Genomic DNA, 14,505 nt, shown 5'->3' on the forward strand with positions numbered 1-14,505 from the left:
AATCTAATGATAATAAATTCATTTATCAATATTATGGCACAAACAATATTTGTCTTCTGATAAATAAAACATTAGAACCCAGAAAAGTGTCTATATCCATATTTATAAAATTAATTATATTGGAGATTCATAGCTAAATAATCTATATAAGAATGAGAGCTTTACTGCGTATAATTTGTATCCTTTTAGAGCATTTAGACGCTTAAAAATAAGATATTTTCATTGATCCTTCTACTATTTACATTGAGTTGTTTCTACGCGCTCATACGTTTAAAATGATAGCTTTTTATTTACATTATGCTTAATATTAAGACTGCGTTTTTATAAAATTTACGAGGACTTAGTTCAGCCTGACTTCCACAGTGTCATCTAATATTTGCTGTTCGTCTGCATCGTCGTCTGGACTAAGTCTATTGGCTATGGGACGGGTGACGAATAAGCAAATATGATCATCAGCTAATCCCTTCATAGCGCGACGCCTGAATACAACGAGTATCAGAAATATTATGACCCCTTGCAGGCAGTTGAAGGTGTCCATTATTTTCCTGAAACATCAAAGTAATGAAGTTACATACCTACATCGTTACTACATGATAATAATAGTATTCATAATTTATTTAAATTAAAATTAACAGTGTAAACAGCGAACATAAGCAAAATGAAAATCTTACCAAAGAATATGTTTCTCTCCATGAGCAAAGCTGGCAATTTCGAAGATCCATGAAATACCCATAACCAGGAATAATTTTAGAGACACGAGAAACCTTAAAAGAAATAAATAAACAATGACACTCTTTCGTTCAGAGATAACTGCTAACCAGTAAATTAGTGATAAAAAGTAAAAACATACTTGCGTTTGAGATTATTTAGCTTGTTTACTTCGTATTTTTTGTTATGCGTCCATAAACTGAATGAGGACATAACAAAAAGTATGACGTTCGCGGCGATGAGGACGGCAATGGGTCCATAGAAGTAAATCCAGGTTTGGGCACGACCTAAAATTATAGACATGGTCAAGAACTTATAGTAGTCTATATTATAACTTTTATAAGCGAAAGTTTCTACAAGATGTAACTTACCACTGAACCAGCAGTTATTATCACCAATACCAGGTTTGTAGTGGTTTCCCTCGACGAAATTGGTTATGAGGGCTATTATGAGAAATAGGCACGTGCAACCCCACGCGTAACTATTGTATAGGAAGTATTGCCGTCTCTCTGTCTTCTTTAGATAGGCGGCATCACTGGAAATAACAAAAAAATATATCCTATAGCCAGGAAGATAAAGAAGTAGGTATTTATAACTTATTTCTAATTAAATTTTCAGATTTCAAACAATAGATGAAGAATTCTATGGATAATCTATTGTTTTGCGTATTTTGTATAAACTTTGCAAAGATTAAAAAAAAATATCTGCACATACTCAAATTAAACTCGAATGGGGGCGGCAAATGACTGGCTACGTGTCGTATGACAATGAGCGATTTATGATTATCATGATATTATGACGTGTGCTATTAATTTACTTAGATGTTAAATAATAATTGGGATAGAGAGAAAAATATTATTTATTATTATTATTTATTAATTCATCGAAGCTTTACTCACATCACAGTGCGATACATGTTGATGCTAATGACATTCATCCAAAAGAAAGTTGCCATCATCCAGAAATAAATAAGGAAACCTGCAATATTATTGGTATTTTTAAGCAAAAGTCATATATAATAATTGTATGTACTACATATTTGTATTTCTTACCTGTAACAGTGCATATCTGGCCTTGGAATCCTGGACTCAATTGGAGAATTCCGAGCGATAAGAATCCTAATGCCATGCTTATGCACATGCATATGTAGCATACTCCTTGCAAGTCCCTACAAATAAAAAAAAATGAACTAATAATATCAGTCGATAATAAACTAATCATTTCATAAAACTTATTTTTAGTATAGACCTCATAATTTCTGTAGTCATATGCAGTAGTTATAAGTTGTAAAATGTATCCATTTAACTCGACATAATAACAAAACAGAATAAAAATAAAAATACATTTCTATTATTAGTATGCCTTCAACTGCTTTCTTTGGAAAAACTAAAGATTGAATTGAAATAACCATTCGTTTTCGATTTAACTATGGATAGCCCAAGGGTTTAAAGACAAGTATTTATATCTGTTAAACATTAATTTATTCAACTAGACTTATTTCAGAAGCGCTTTTGAATCATTAAAATAGGGGAAAATAATTACTGTATACTGGTTACATACCTCATTTGCGGCAAATACATGTAGATGCCAGCAGTGGCGAAAAGGAACAAAACTGATACGAGGGCAAGGACCCCACCAGTCTCTACATCATTTGTGCTTTGGTTATTATCATAGCACACCACTGCGGCCTTCATGAGACCCAACGAAGGCATGCTATTGTTGCGGTACATGTCTCCTAGACAGTAGCTAAAATGAAAGTAATGGGGTTAATGACTTATATATTGTGTAAAACTGTTAAGTTTAGGTAAAGTTGCGTCTTGGTGATTTCTGAAAAAATGGTTATTGAATCAGAATGATGCCGACGCGGATTAATTTGTAAGGAACTGCTATTTATGCTGCAACAAAATACGTCTTCGTAAAAGGAAAACATATTAAAAACAATAAAAAAAACTATTTGAAGTTTTTGGGTTACATTTTATTTATTTTATTTATTTATTACACTTTATTGTAATACAACCATTATATAACAAAAAAAAAACAATAAAAAGAAGATATATATGGTACGAGAAGGACGTATTACAATTGGCGGCCTTATCACTAAGCAGTGATCTCTGCCAGGCAAGCAGTGTCTCTCTTTTAATAAACTAAACAAAAAAATTTGAACGAACCGAATATGCGAATTAAATTGAGCAGATGTTAAAATCATTTTACTGATTAACACATTAAGTAACATGAGATGCTGTTGTTAAACGATATCCAGTAGAAATTCGTGTCACCTAAATTAATGAAATCGACTAACCTATCTGGATTGTCCGTAAACACGTATCCTGGGTAATCCATGGTGGAGATCTTGTCTCCATCCACTACTACGTCCTTTAGCAGCATATGACCTGATGTGCAGTTCATGTTTATCCTGTACTTTAGGTCATCATCGCAATATCCTCTGGGTCTGATTATCTCGTTGTTCGGACAGCATTGTTTGGCTGATAGGGAGAGGCCACAGCCCAAAAGCAGCAGGAAGAGAGTCTCCTGAAAAAAGGCTTATTATAATATACGTTGTATTTGTATCCTGCAACAATATGACAACTTGCTTATTAACTAAAGTAATGGAAAATATGTAGCTTGAACTATCATCACGGAACTGAGGATAATTCAATTGTAATCGAAGAGTCAAGAAATTCAAGATCCATTTGACCTTTGATTTTAGATAAAATCGGTATTTTTGAAGACAACTAGGGGCTATAGTCTATACTGTTACTGAATTGTACACATAATTGTTTTGTAGAATCTGTGGTAATTAGTTGGCTGCATAACTTATTTTGAATGATAATTGTTATCACCAGTGTGGAGTCAGGGTCAACGCAATAATTATAATAGTTTTGATACAATTACTGATAATACAAACGTTATACCAATATTCACTTTGAGCGTCCGGTTATTGAACTATACATTTTATCTTTTGTCCAGAAACTAATTGATTTTCAACACACCTTGAATATAATATAATGTTATTATTATATAATCTACGATGTATCTGTAGTTTACAATAGAATCTCGTGTTGGTTACACAACTTAAGAATTTATGTTTATCTGTTTGTATTAGAATAAAGCCTGTTAACATTTTGAAAAACATACAAGAGTGTACCGTGTACGCGAAAGGAACCGGGGCGTGCATCTAGTGTGTATAATTGATGCGCTATCGCAGTGAATTTAAATTTTAAAACATTACACATTAATTATAATTTAAAAATCATCCTTGGCGTATATATATATATATATATATATATATATATATATATATATATATATATATATATATATATATATATGTATTACCTTATTTTTATATTTCAACCCGATTAAATCTAAGTTAAAACATGCCTAATAAATTGGCCTCTCTCGTAAAGCTTTTTTATGTTTCTATGCTCGTGATTCAAAATTATAAATTACAATTATAATTGTAAATTTCGACATGTTTATTGACAAAGTCTCTTTTTAACGAATGAATAAATTGAAGTAAAAGCTTTTGAAACAACAGATTATTCCGTATTCCGTCTAGTATTAGACTACTCGACTAAACAAATAAAGATTCTCTTATAGGTAAATCATACCTTTGGATTCACTCCAATTTCATATCTTCAATGTTGTTTATGTGTTTAGAAATATAAAATCAAGCACAAATATGAATGTGGTATTAAAAATCGTCCTACCAAATAACAATCAAATGGTTCTATGAATAATATAGAGCATTATTATTAAGCTCAATTATAATATACGTATTACTAGTCATATAAGGATCAAACGGGTCGCATTTGTACCTGAAAATGGGTCAGTGGGCAATCAGCGATCGGTAATGATATGTAAAGAGGGTAATTCGATATTGATTTTACGGCTTTGCTTATTATATCATTTTATAACTAGCTGACCCGATGTTCTGCTTACTCTTATCAATGAAAAATAGACGATCTCAGACCTACCTAGCAAGCCTTTTGGGAGGAATTATACTATACATACGTGGTTTAACTTCAAACAATGCGATACCAGATTTTTAATTTTTATATATTAGGTTTGATTAATATGTAAATGTACCTATCCTTTGTAGTTTTATAATAATGGTTAAATAATATTATGTACCTACTTTGTTTAGTCATTATTCTCATGTAAAGTTCAAATTAATACAAAATAATATTAAATTCGATATTAAATGCGCTGCAATATGTGAAAGTTTATTTCTGTGCATTCCATTAAAAATATCAATAGAATGTTATTTTCCTACCCTTTAATCAATGAAAGGAGGATGTGATATTTATGTATTTTTACCCCCTTTATCATACTTAAATATAGATTGTGGCAAATAGAAATAATGATAAAAGAGCGGGAAATCCTGTCATGTATAGTACTAGTTGTACTTGGTCTGATATTTTTTCTCCTATTATATTATAGGAAGTAGGAACCGTTATGAGTAATTTACAAATCTATTTTTTTTATTATTGTAACCGGAAATGTAGCTTCCCCTATTCACAATCAATAAAAAATTAAAACAATTCAGAAGTATTTGCGGCTCAAATATTCCACTATACACTTTATCCATAAGAACGCTATTTAATCAAATTTTATTAATTACTAGCGGTCCGCCCCGGCTTCGCCCGTGGTACATGTTTACATTTTGTCTCCATAAAAACCATCCTCGTACTTCAAGGATTATTATAAAAAAAGAATTAATGAAATCGGTTCAGCCGTTCTCGAGTTATGCGCTTACCAACACATTTTGCGATTCATTTTTATATATAAGATTTGATTAGAATAGGAATTTCCGATGTTGTTGAACTAACGTATGATTTGTAAATTGTAAAGCAATTAAGCATGTTTGTTTTGTTTAAGTTTCGATTCCTCGAATATCCAAATGTTTGTTTGTCGCGTAAGAAGGGAAATCCTCTGATCACACTATAATCATGAATCAGATGGTTTGACGTCTATGTGCATAGATAATAAAATAAATAGGGGCCATATGATTTGAATAATTAAAAACAAAAACGTTGATTACGGTTATAACCACAGGTTATATCAATTTTAGGAGATACAGTTCTTTTGAAATGTGGAAAATACTTTTAGCATAATATGTATTCAATAATACGACACTTACAATTCTTATTCAAATTTATAAAGTCTACTTTGAATGCTTTAGTCGGTATTATACTTTTGTTTTAATGCGTGATGGTTATGTAGCTTTTTTCAGTTTTAAAACCGAGTTTTTAATAACAGATTTCTCTTAAACTTTTTCCTGATCTATTTCTTAGTATACAGATAATTTTTAACGTCAATTTAATTAATTGTTATGTATGTTTTTACATGTTTAATTACCTATCATGTAAATGAAGACCCTTGCCCCTATCCGCGGAAACTGTTTTTAAACTTACGATAAGTGCGCTTCAAGCCCCTAATGTAGTAGATATAGTACTATCTTTTTGTATTAATTATTATTCTTACTTACATACAAAGATGTTTCTAGAAATATGTCTTTGTTTATAACTTAAAAGCCATTTATGGGTTCTCACTACACAGGTTACATACACAAGTAATGTCTAAACGATAAAATTTCTTATTGTAGCTGTACCTGCCTGTAATTAATCAGATATTTACTTCATTACGTGCATTCAACGTCATTTAGCTTTTTAATTAAGTCCAAATGTATAAAATTATAAATGATACTTATATAAAAAAAATATATCTTAATTTTAAATGCTGCGATACAACATTCCATGAATTAATGAATCTTCCCAGATCAAGTGTACAATGCAGGTGTTTACTGTTTTCTATGGACAAGTTTTATAAATGGCAAAGCTTAAATACACAATATGTAAAAGCTGAGGGAACACGAAACATTAAACAACTTGTCACTCGTGTAATTTGTTGTTATTTACACCTTACCGGTTATATACTCAATCATCGTATTATGTCCATTTTAGGTAGATTGTACTAAATTTAAGATTCCTCTCTATGATATACAAATTGTTAGGTCTCTATTAATGTACCTATCAATGTTATAACTTATATGAAAACATTGTAATGAAATCGGTGCGGAGTAGGTAGTGATAATTGCAACTTTGTTTCAACTTTGTTTGACGTAATATTAAAATTTATTACAGTATTATAATTAAAATAGCTAGTTAAATTATTTAAATAAACATTTTCCTCGTTAAACTTATGAGATGCGATTTCAACCTTCATCTTACAAAATGATATATGTATACACGTATAGATTGATTTCGCTATAGGTTTATGTTTTCTTTATTTTTCACTGCGAAGAAATACTCCGTATAATTTATTTGTAGCATCGTCTAATTATATCAACGTGTTTTTAATGTAGTTTTCTTGCGATACAAACAAAACTCGTGCTAATTGAAGTAAATTTAAGACTCAGAAATAAACACATTTGTCGTCGTACTCGATCCAAATATAGGTTACTTTAGTGGTTGCAAATGTTCTGTTTGTGACGGTTCTACCGTAAAAAATGTATGTTGTTTACTTGCAATATAAAGTTCAATCCTTTACATTATCAATTCAATAATGAGTTACAGTTCATGGAATGTGTATTTCTACCGTCATTTTTTTATGAAAATAATTTAGTACTTACTTAAATTATGAAAAACGTTTCTGTTAGTTTTCATAAAATCACACGTACGTTTAAGTACACGTAAAACAACACTTCATGAATGTTGAGGCAATAGAGATAAAGAGCGCATATCTAACAGGTGCCACTTAATTATTAAAAACAGACGCCAGTTATAATTAGATTTAAAACAATTGTGAATGTATTTAAAATTTTAATGCAAATGACGCGGCCGAAATTACCTTTTGAATATTAATTTATTCTTTAATTTTAGCAATATGTAGTTTTCAATTTTCATTGAGATTTTTACACATTTTTTTTAAACTTACCTTCATTTTTAAAATAATACACAAAGCACTTTGTTTAAACTTTTTTAAGTTATTTAAATTATAAAATGAGTTATTCAAAAAATTTGTTGGACTCAATCGTGGCTACTGTAGATCGTATATCAACGGTCACAAAGTAAAAATTGATTAAAAAAAGGAATGCGCGTGCGTCCCCGCCACTGATACGCGCAGAGTCCGTGCGAGTGCGTTTTTGTTCGTTTGACAGCCTGCTTCTCGTAATATAATCTGTGGCCAGAGGAAAGTCAATTAATATTAACGTTTGAATTATAACAAAAATTTATCCAGGAAATAATTTTTATATTACTACTAAATATTAATATGTAGGTATTTATAAAAAAAATGTTCATTGAAAATACATAATTATAACATCTAAATTTGCGTTTTTGAATAATTAAATTACACAAAAGTTTATTGAACTTTTGTTTTGTTTTTAATGGTTCAGGTATTTAGTTTATTTTTGTATAATGCACAAGGAAAAAATTAGTGTCAAGGTTCGAGAGGCTTGAAAAATTAACTTTGCGAATAAAGATGACTTCCTTCAACAATGGGAAAAGTTAATGATACAGATGCTTTTGTTCTTGATTTTTTTTAATTTTTCTTTTGATCAAGTTATGAATTACCTATTGTACGCGTTACGAAATCAAAATATGACGTTTGTATCTTTATTCAAAACTAGCGGTCCGCCCCGGCTTCGCCCGTGGTATATGTTTACGTTTTCTCTACAAAAAACCATCCTCGTACTTCAAGGAATATAATAAAAAAAGAATTATCGAAATCGGTTCAGCCGTTCTCGAGTTATGCGCTTACCAACACATTTTGCGATTCATTTTTATATATAAGAGAAGAAGAAGATGAATTACCTATTGTACGCGTTACGAAATCAAAATATGACGTTTGTATCTTTATTCAAAACTAGCGGTCCGCCCCGGCTTCGCCCGTGGTATATGTTTACGTTTTCTCTACATAAAAACCATCCTCGTACTTCAAGGAATATAATAAAAAAAGAATTATCGAAATCGGTTCAGCCGTTCTCGAGTTATGCGCTTACCAACACATTTTGCGATTCATTTTTATATATAAGAAGAAGATATAAACTATACTATAGCGTCGTCTTCGTGTATATAAGAAATATAATTATAGTAGAGCCATTTTAATAGGCAACATTTGACAGTTCAACAAAATTCAACAACGTAACCTAGTAACGACAACATAGAATAACATGATATTTCGTTTTGTTAGAACTGCACATTTGCATAACTTTTTTCAATTACGACCACATATTTATAATAATAATGACCGATACAAGTAATTTTAATATTTCATTTTACTGATAAACCATTCTAAACATAATAAACAATTTCTGAATTGAAGAACTGACGTCGCTACAATTTTATGTCAATAAACCTTTTTTCTTTTTAAATACCAGAGACGTTACTCTAAAAATCGAAATCTGACATCTAGAATCGAATGCATTGATTACTTCTGAATAAAAATCATCATAAATTAATAAATTCGATTGACAAATGTTTCAAATCCGTATCGATTAATTCACTTTAATCGATGTTTTTAAGCAGGTTACCTCTCTTCGAAGATAAAATTGATAGACGTCAAATGTTGCCTATTAAATTGGCTCCACTATAGTTGAAATGAAGGACTTTTGCATGCATTACCTATGTGTGTGCAAATGTCATGGAAATTTAGCAAAATTTGAGCCTAAATATCATCATTAATCTTTCTGGTAGTTAGGTAATTAAATAATAAAAAATATATTGTTTTTTTGTAACTATATACTAAGAATTTATTATCTTTTTTTTTTCAATAATTTTCATTGAGTTAAAGTCCATACTATTATAAGATTTTTCAAAGAATAAGACCTCATATTTTTGTATAAAACAATTTATTTCTGCTTATTTTTACAATTTTTTTATTAATTGATCATGATGTACAATATGTTTTGTAGTAAATTTTATTGATACTACGCCATCTGTCTTTCGAGCTTTATAACATCGTGTACTATGGTTTGAGTATGGATGATAAAATTATTCGTTTGAATTAGTTCATACCAATTCCTAAAGATGGCGCTAAAGATTATAATTTTTAATACATATCCCTTTAATTATTTCATGGCTATGTTTTTTATTCAATTATTTTTATTAAATTACTTACAATTTACCTATGCAATTTATTTACTACAATGTATAACGAGCTGAGTGTAATATCACCATTTTTTTGTTGTTGCAGCTTTTACAAATGTTGAAGTTTTATGCGAGGTTTGAAATAAGCGATGAAACTGGGGACCCTATGACGGACAAGGACATGACCTTACAGCATTATTCAAGGATTACTTCACTTCAGGTAACTTATACAGACTATACAATATAATATGTAGGTAGATGTCAAAATGATGTCCTTATCTTTTATGACTTTTAAATATCAAAACTTACACTACACACTGTTCTGTAAATAACTTCTTCAATATTTATTTATTTACTTCTTTATTATTTCATATTCTGTCGCATTTCATTATAAAGAATATTTTTTTCATATCCGATAGTCCTGTAGAACTAGACGAGACTGTAGACTGTAGACTAGACAAAAGCGTAAGCTTAGTATGGGATCAGATCATGCCGTGTGTGAAAATGGTCCTGAAATATTTATTTTATATTTTATTTATGTTATATGGCATATTATATTTTGTGTTTTTAGAAAGCGGCATTCGCAAAGTTTCCTGATCTAAGATTATTCGCGCTAGCCAATGTTGCCAGCGTTGACACCAGAGAATCGTTACAGAAACATTTTGGGAATTTGAGGTGAGATATGTTTTTTATCATTTTATAAATAAATTCATTGGGTATATAATGATGATTTTGATGATTGATGACGAAATTCATAAAGGCATAGTTCATAAATTTCAATTTCATAATTCAATAAATTCAAATTCATAATTCATAAAGTATGAGTACGATATAATATTGCCAGGTTCATGTTAGATTTTGAGTGTATTCACAAATGAAATGAAATCAAATCAAATCATTTATTTGCAATTAAACATGGTTACAACACAGCAGACAACTTACATTTCACAAAAATTGCAAATGTTATTAAAATTACAATATGTCTGGATAAATTGCATGTCGATGTGCACTGAAACTAGTTTTCTCTCATCATTTTATTTACATGAGTTTTATAATCAAAATAATAATATTTCAGCGACAAAGCACTGCGAGATATCGCCACATATTTGAACTTGGTACCGCCTGAAGGCAAGGAGGATGAAGCACCGTGGCATCGAATGGACAAACTGTTTCTTAAAGAATTATTGGTATGTATATTTTTATAGTCCTTTTCACCTATGATGATTCCTGTGACACTTCATCGTGTTCCGAATTACGAATTTTATGTTTAAAAAGTCAAAATAATTTTAGTGCATAATATTTTTATTTTATGGCGGCATTATTACCAAAAATATAAAAATGAAACATCTTAAGCTTATAAATCAAAAACAGTATTGTTTAGTTTAATATAATGAAAAATAAAATAATATAGGGAATATAATACCTACGCAATTCGTGTACATGAAATGGATCGTTGAAAAATCATAGAGTTGGAAAATCATATAATCGGCGCCCATCTTGTGATCGTTTGTCAATAGAGTCAATCGTCTGTACGAGTGCGTCAGCCTTGTATACAAGTTGCATTTTTATATTGACACTTTACGTGGTATTCTGTTATTGTTACTAATTGTTATTGTTAACTTTTAGTTGCTGTTGTTTGCTAAGTTTCCTTAGTTAATTGTTGGCGAAATGCCGAAAAAACTAATTTTGGTACTTTATTCAAATCGATTTCATTTCCATATAGAATATTATCGATTATCGGAAACAATTGATACGATTTCAGTAACCGACATCTCTACACGTGTCAAAAATCGATGTGTCACAGAAATCATCTTAGGTGGAAAGGACTATAGTAACTAATTAGTATTTATGTTTCTGAGTTATAAAATTTAATATAAAAATAACTATAGCATTAACTACTCAAATTTACTTACATAAAGTTTTGGATTTTACAAATTTAAACGGTTGAGTCTTCAGTTTTACATGTTACATATAACACAAATTATATTATATATTGTATATAAACTGTAGTTTTATTGCTTCTCGTTGTTATACGGTAATTAATACTTTATAATATATGTATAACAACGAGAACCCATTGTTATACGGTAATTAATACTTTTTCTTTTAACTTACTAGGAGGGCCCTACTAAGTATTGTGTAAAATTTAGAAACAAAAAAAACTATTTTTATTATTATTTATTTATTTGATACTAAAATATTTTTAAATCTCTGTAACTTTCTTCCCTTCGTATCGAATTTAACTGTCTTAGATCTAGTCGGTTCCAATTCCAAAATGTTTTACTACCTATGTGAATTTACTATGTTAAAATAGTTTATCTATTTTCTTCCACAGATATCTCGTCACGAGCGGCGTATATCTCAACTAGAAGAGCTCAACTCCATGCCCTTATATCCGACTGAAGAAATCATATGGGATGAAAATGTAGTGCCCACTGAGATATACAGTGGGGAGAATTGTTTAGCCCTACCCAAACTTAACCTGCAGTTTCTGACGCTGCACGACTATCTGTTGAGGAATTTCAATCTGTTTAGATTGGAGAGTACTTGTGAGTAGACAAGTGCTTGTTATAGTTATTTAAGTATAGAAAACATCGCCAATCAATATTAACTCTGCCTGCTAATTTCTATCTCTTCGTAAATAGATTAAAGAAACAGAATTTATGAGTATTTCTAATATATGGACTATGGAAATAATAATAATAACTATTTTTTTCTTGCAGATGAAATTCGTCAAGACATTGAAGATGCAGTGTATCGCCTATCGCCGTGGTAAGTTGAGATACTTTTTTTATTTATAATAAAATCTTGCAAAACACTGCAGTGGTGTGTACTTAAATAAATTAGATTTTTTTTTGCCAATATTTTATACATTTCTTTTATATATTTCGTATATAATTGTCTTTTATAACAGTAAAGGGATCTTAAATATTTTCTTCGCTATAGATAAATAATAAATATTATATTATTTTCACAGGCGAGCCGAAGACGGCAGCGTATACTTCGGCGGTTGGGCACGCATGGCCCATCCCATACAAAGCTTTGCCGTGGTCGAAGTGGCCAAACCGAACATTGGTGAAAAAGCGCCCTCTAGAGTGCGTGCTGACGTCACAGTGACTCTCAGTGTGAGGAGAGAGATCAAACACGAGTGGGAAAATTTGAGGAAACATGATGTTTGCTTCCTGGTTACAGTGCGGCCTAGTCAGAGTATTGGTGAGCAATTGTTTTTTTTGGGGTAATTTTACCAGTTGACTTTTGATGGGCTAACTGCGTAACATCAATTAGGTTGGAGATAATAACTAATTAATTCTTGTTGTTTTGCCTTTTAACGATTTAGCCAGAGATGAGATTCTATTATATCTCTTAGCTTATGTGGTTATACTTGTTACACACAATTTTAGTACAATTCATATCTGTTACATTCTGTAACTTGTAAGGATCCTTTTCTTCACTTTTGTTCCCCATGTCACCCAAAATGTAGTATTAACTACAATAATTCATATATTATGCAATTTTCTCAACAGGCACAAAGTACGACTACAAAAAGAGTATGGTGGAACAAGCGGGCATAGTGTACGTACGCGGTTGCGAAGTGGAGGGAATGTTAGACGCGTCGGGGAGGGTCATAGAGGAGGGACCGGAACCGAGACCAGAGCTGGATGGAGATTCTAGAACATTCCGCCTGCTTCTAGATCCTAACCAGTATAGATTGGATCTGGATCGAGCTAGCAAGGGTCACCAGGTAAGAGTTGTTACTGTTTTTGTGTAGTGGGTTGTATAGAAATTTGGTCAATTTGATAATAAAGTTTCAGAATGAAAAAGCAAGAACAGACTTATAGGATAACTCGTTTGTCTATTTTTTCATTTTTAGAAATATTGCTCTGATGTAGTTCAAATGTTTTAGTTTATGTAACATAATAAACGTAGAAAAAAAGACGGGTTGCACTCCGGGAGTGCCGGCAGAAGTGAAAACTTGATTATTAACGTTGAGCATGTTTGATATTTTGGAATGGTATCCGTCTTACGCTTTTTCGATCAGGTCACGTGTCCTGACGCGAGTTTAAGATTTTATACCCATTATAGAAAAAGTGCTCAACGCCGCTAAAGTAGTTTTCACTTCAATAAATTGTTTACATAATATGAAAAAGCTTGAAAACTAAGCACACATGTAATTTTCAATTTTCTCAACAACCTGCTGAGATATTCATTGAGAACGATTAACAAATTAAAACAATCTGTTCCAGGACGTTTACGAAACGTTCAACATAGTGATGCGCCGTAAACCCAAAGAGAACAACTTCAAGGCGGTGCTGGAGACGATCCGCGAGCTCATGAACACCGAGTGCGTGGTGCCCGAGTGGCTGCACGACATCGTGCTGGGCTACGGGGACCCGGGGCAGGCGCATTATACCAGGTAAATATACTAATCGATCCGCGAGCTCATGAACACCGAGTGCGTGGTGCCCGAGTGGCTGCACGACATCGTGCTGGGCTACGGGGACCCGGGGCAGGCGCATTATACCAGGTAAATATACTAATTGTAATCCATCGTCCGGTGCGGTGAGGCGGCTTGAGACGTGTTCCGCTCATGCCGCCAACTGGAAGGAAGAGCAGGCAAACCACCTTTCTTGTTCTTGGCTTGCGCCTGGCCTGGAGATGGGCTGCCGCCGAGGGGGTCGCGGAAGAATTCTATCCAATACCTGCG

The 14,505-nt window shown here is 31.7% G+C and overlaps 2 protein-coding genes across 2 annotated transcripts in view; one reads left to right on the plus strand and one right to left on the minus strand.

Moving 5' to 3' along the window:
• LOC149480464 (RNA helicase aquarius) overlaps nucleotides 1-14,505 on the plus strand; it is a 45,417-nt gene that overhangs the window by 12,701 nt on the left and 18,211 nt on the right. The window contains exons 7-14 of the mRNA XM_089706219.1: nucleotides 9,907-10,020; nucleotides 10,372-10,475; nucleotides 10,876-10,987; nucleotides 12,136-12,349; nucleotides 12,524-12,572; nucleotides 12,778-13,013; nucleotides 13,325-13,542; nucleotides 14,045-14,214. Of these exons, the coding sequence (XP_089562345.1) occupies nucleotides 9,907-10,020; nucleotides 10,372-10,475; nucleotides 10,876-10,987; nucleotides 12,136-12,349; nucleotides 12,524-12,572; nucleotides 12,778-13,013; nucleotides 13,325-13,542; nucleotides 14,045-14,214 (1,217 nt within the window). The remainder of the gene's footprint in view (nucleotides 1-9,906; nucleotides 10,021-10,371; nucleotides 10,476-10,875; nucleotides 10,988-12,135; nucleotides 12,350-12,523; nucleotides 12,573-12,777; nucleotides 13,014-13,324; nucleotides 13,543-14,044; nucleotides 14,215-14,505) is intronic.
• On the minus strand, nucleotides 7-7,858 carry LOC149480466 (putative G protein-coupled receptor Mth-like 3). Its single transcript, XM_089706445.1, has 9 exons — nucleotides 7,648-7,858; nucleotides 3,008-3,237; nucleotides 2,269-2,454; nucleotides 1,761-1,876; nucleotides 1,608-1,686; nucleotides 1,080-1,243; nucleotides 851-995; nucleotides 672-764; nucleotides 7-545 (listed from the first exon to the last, which is right to left on the minus strand). Exons 1-9 carry the CDS (start codon nucleotides 7,651-7,653, stop codon nucleotides 341-343), a joined length of 1,224 nt encoding a protein of 407 aa, XP_089562571.1. The 5' UTR covers nucleotides 7,654-7,858; the 3' UTR covers nucleotides 7-340.

This window comes from Colias philodice, chromosome 18, assembly GCF_061535455.1.
Source record: "Colias philodice isolate Cphi_HAF_F1 chromosome 18, ilColPhil1 Martin Lab GWU primary, whole genome shotgun sequence".
Classification (NCBI taxonomy): Eukaryota; Metazoa; Arthropoda; class Insecta; order Lepidoptera; family Pieridae; genus Colias; species Colias philodice.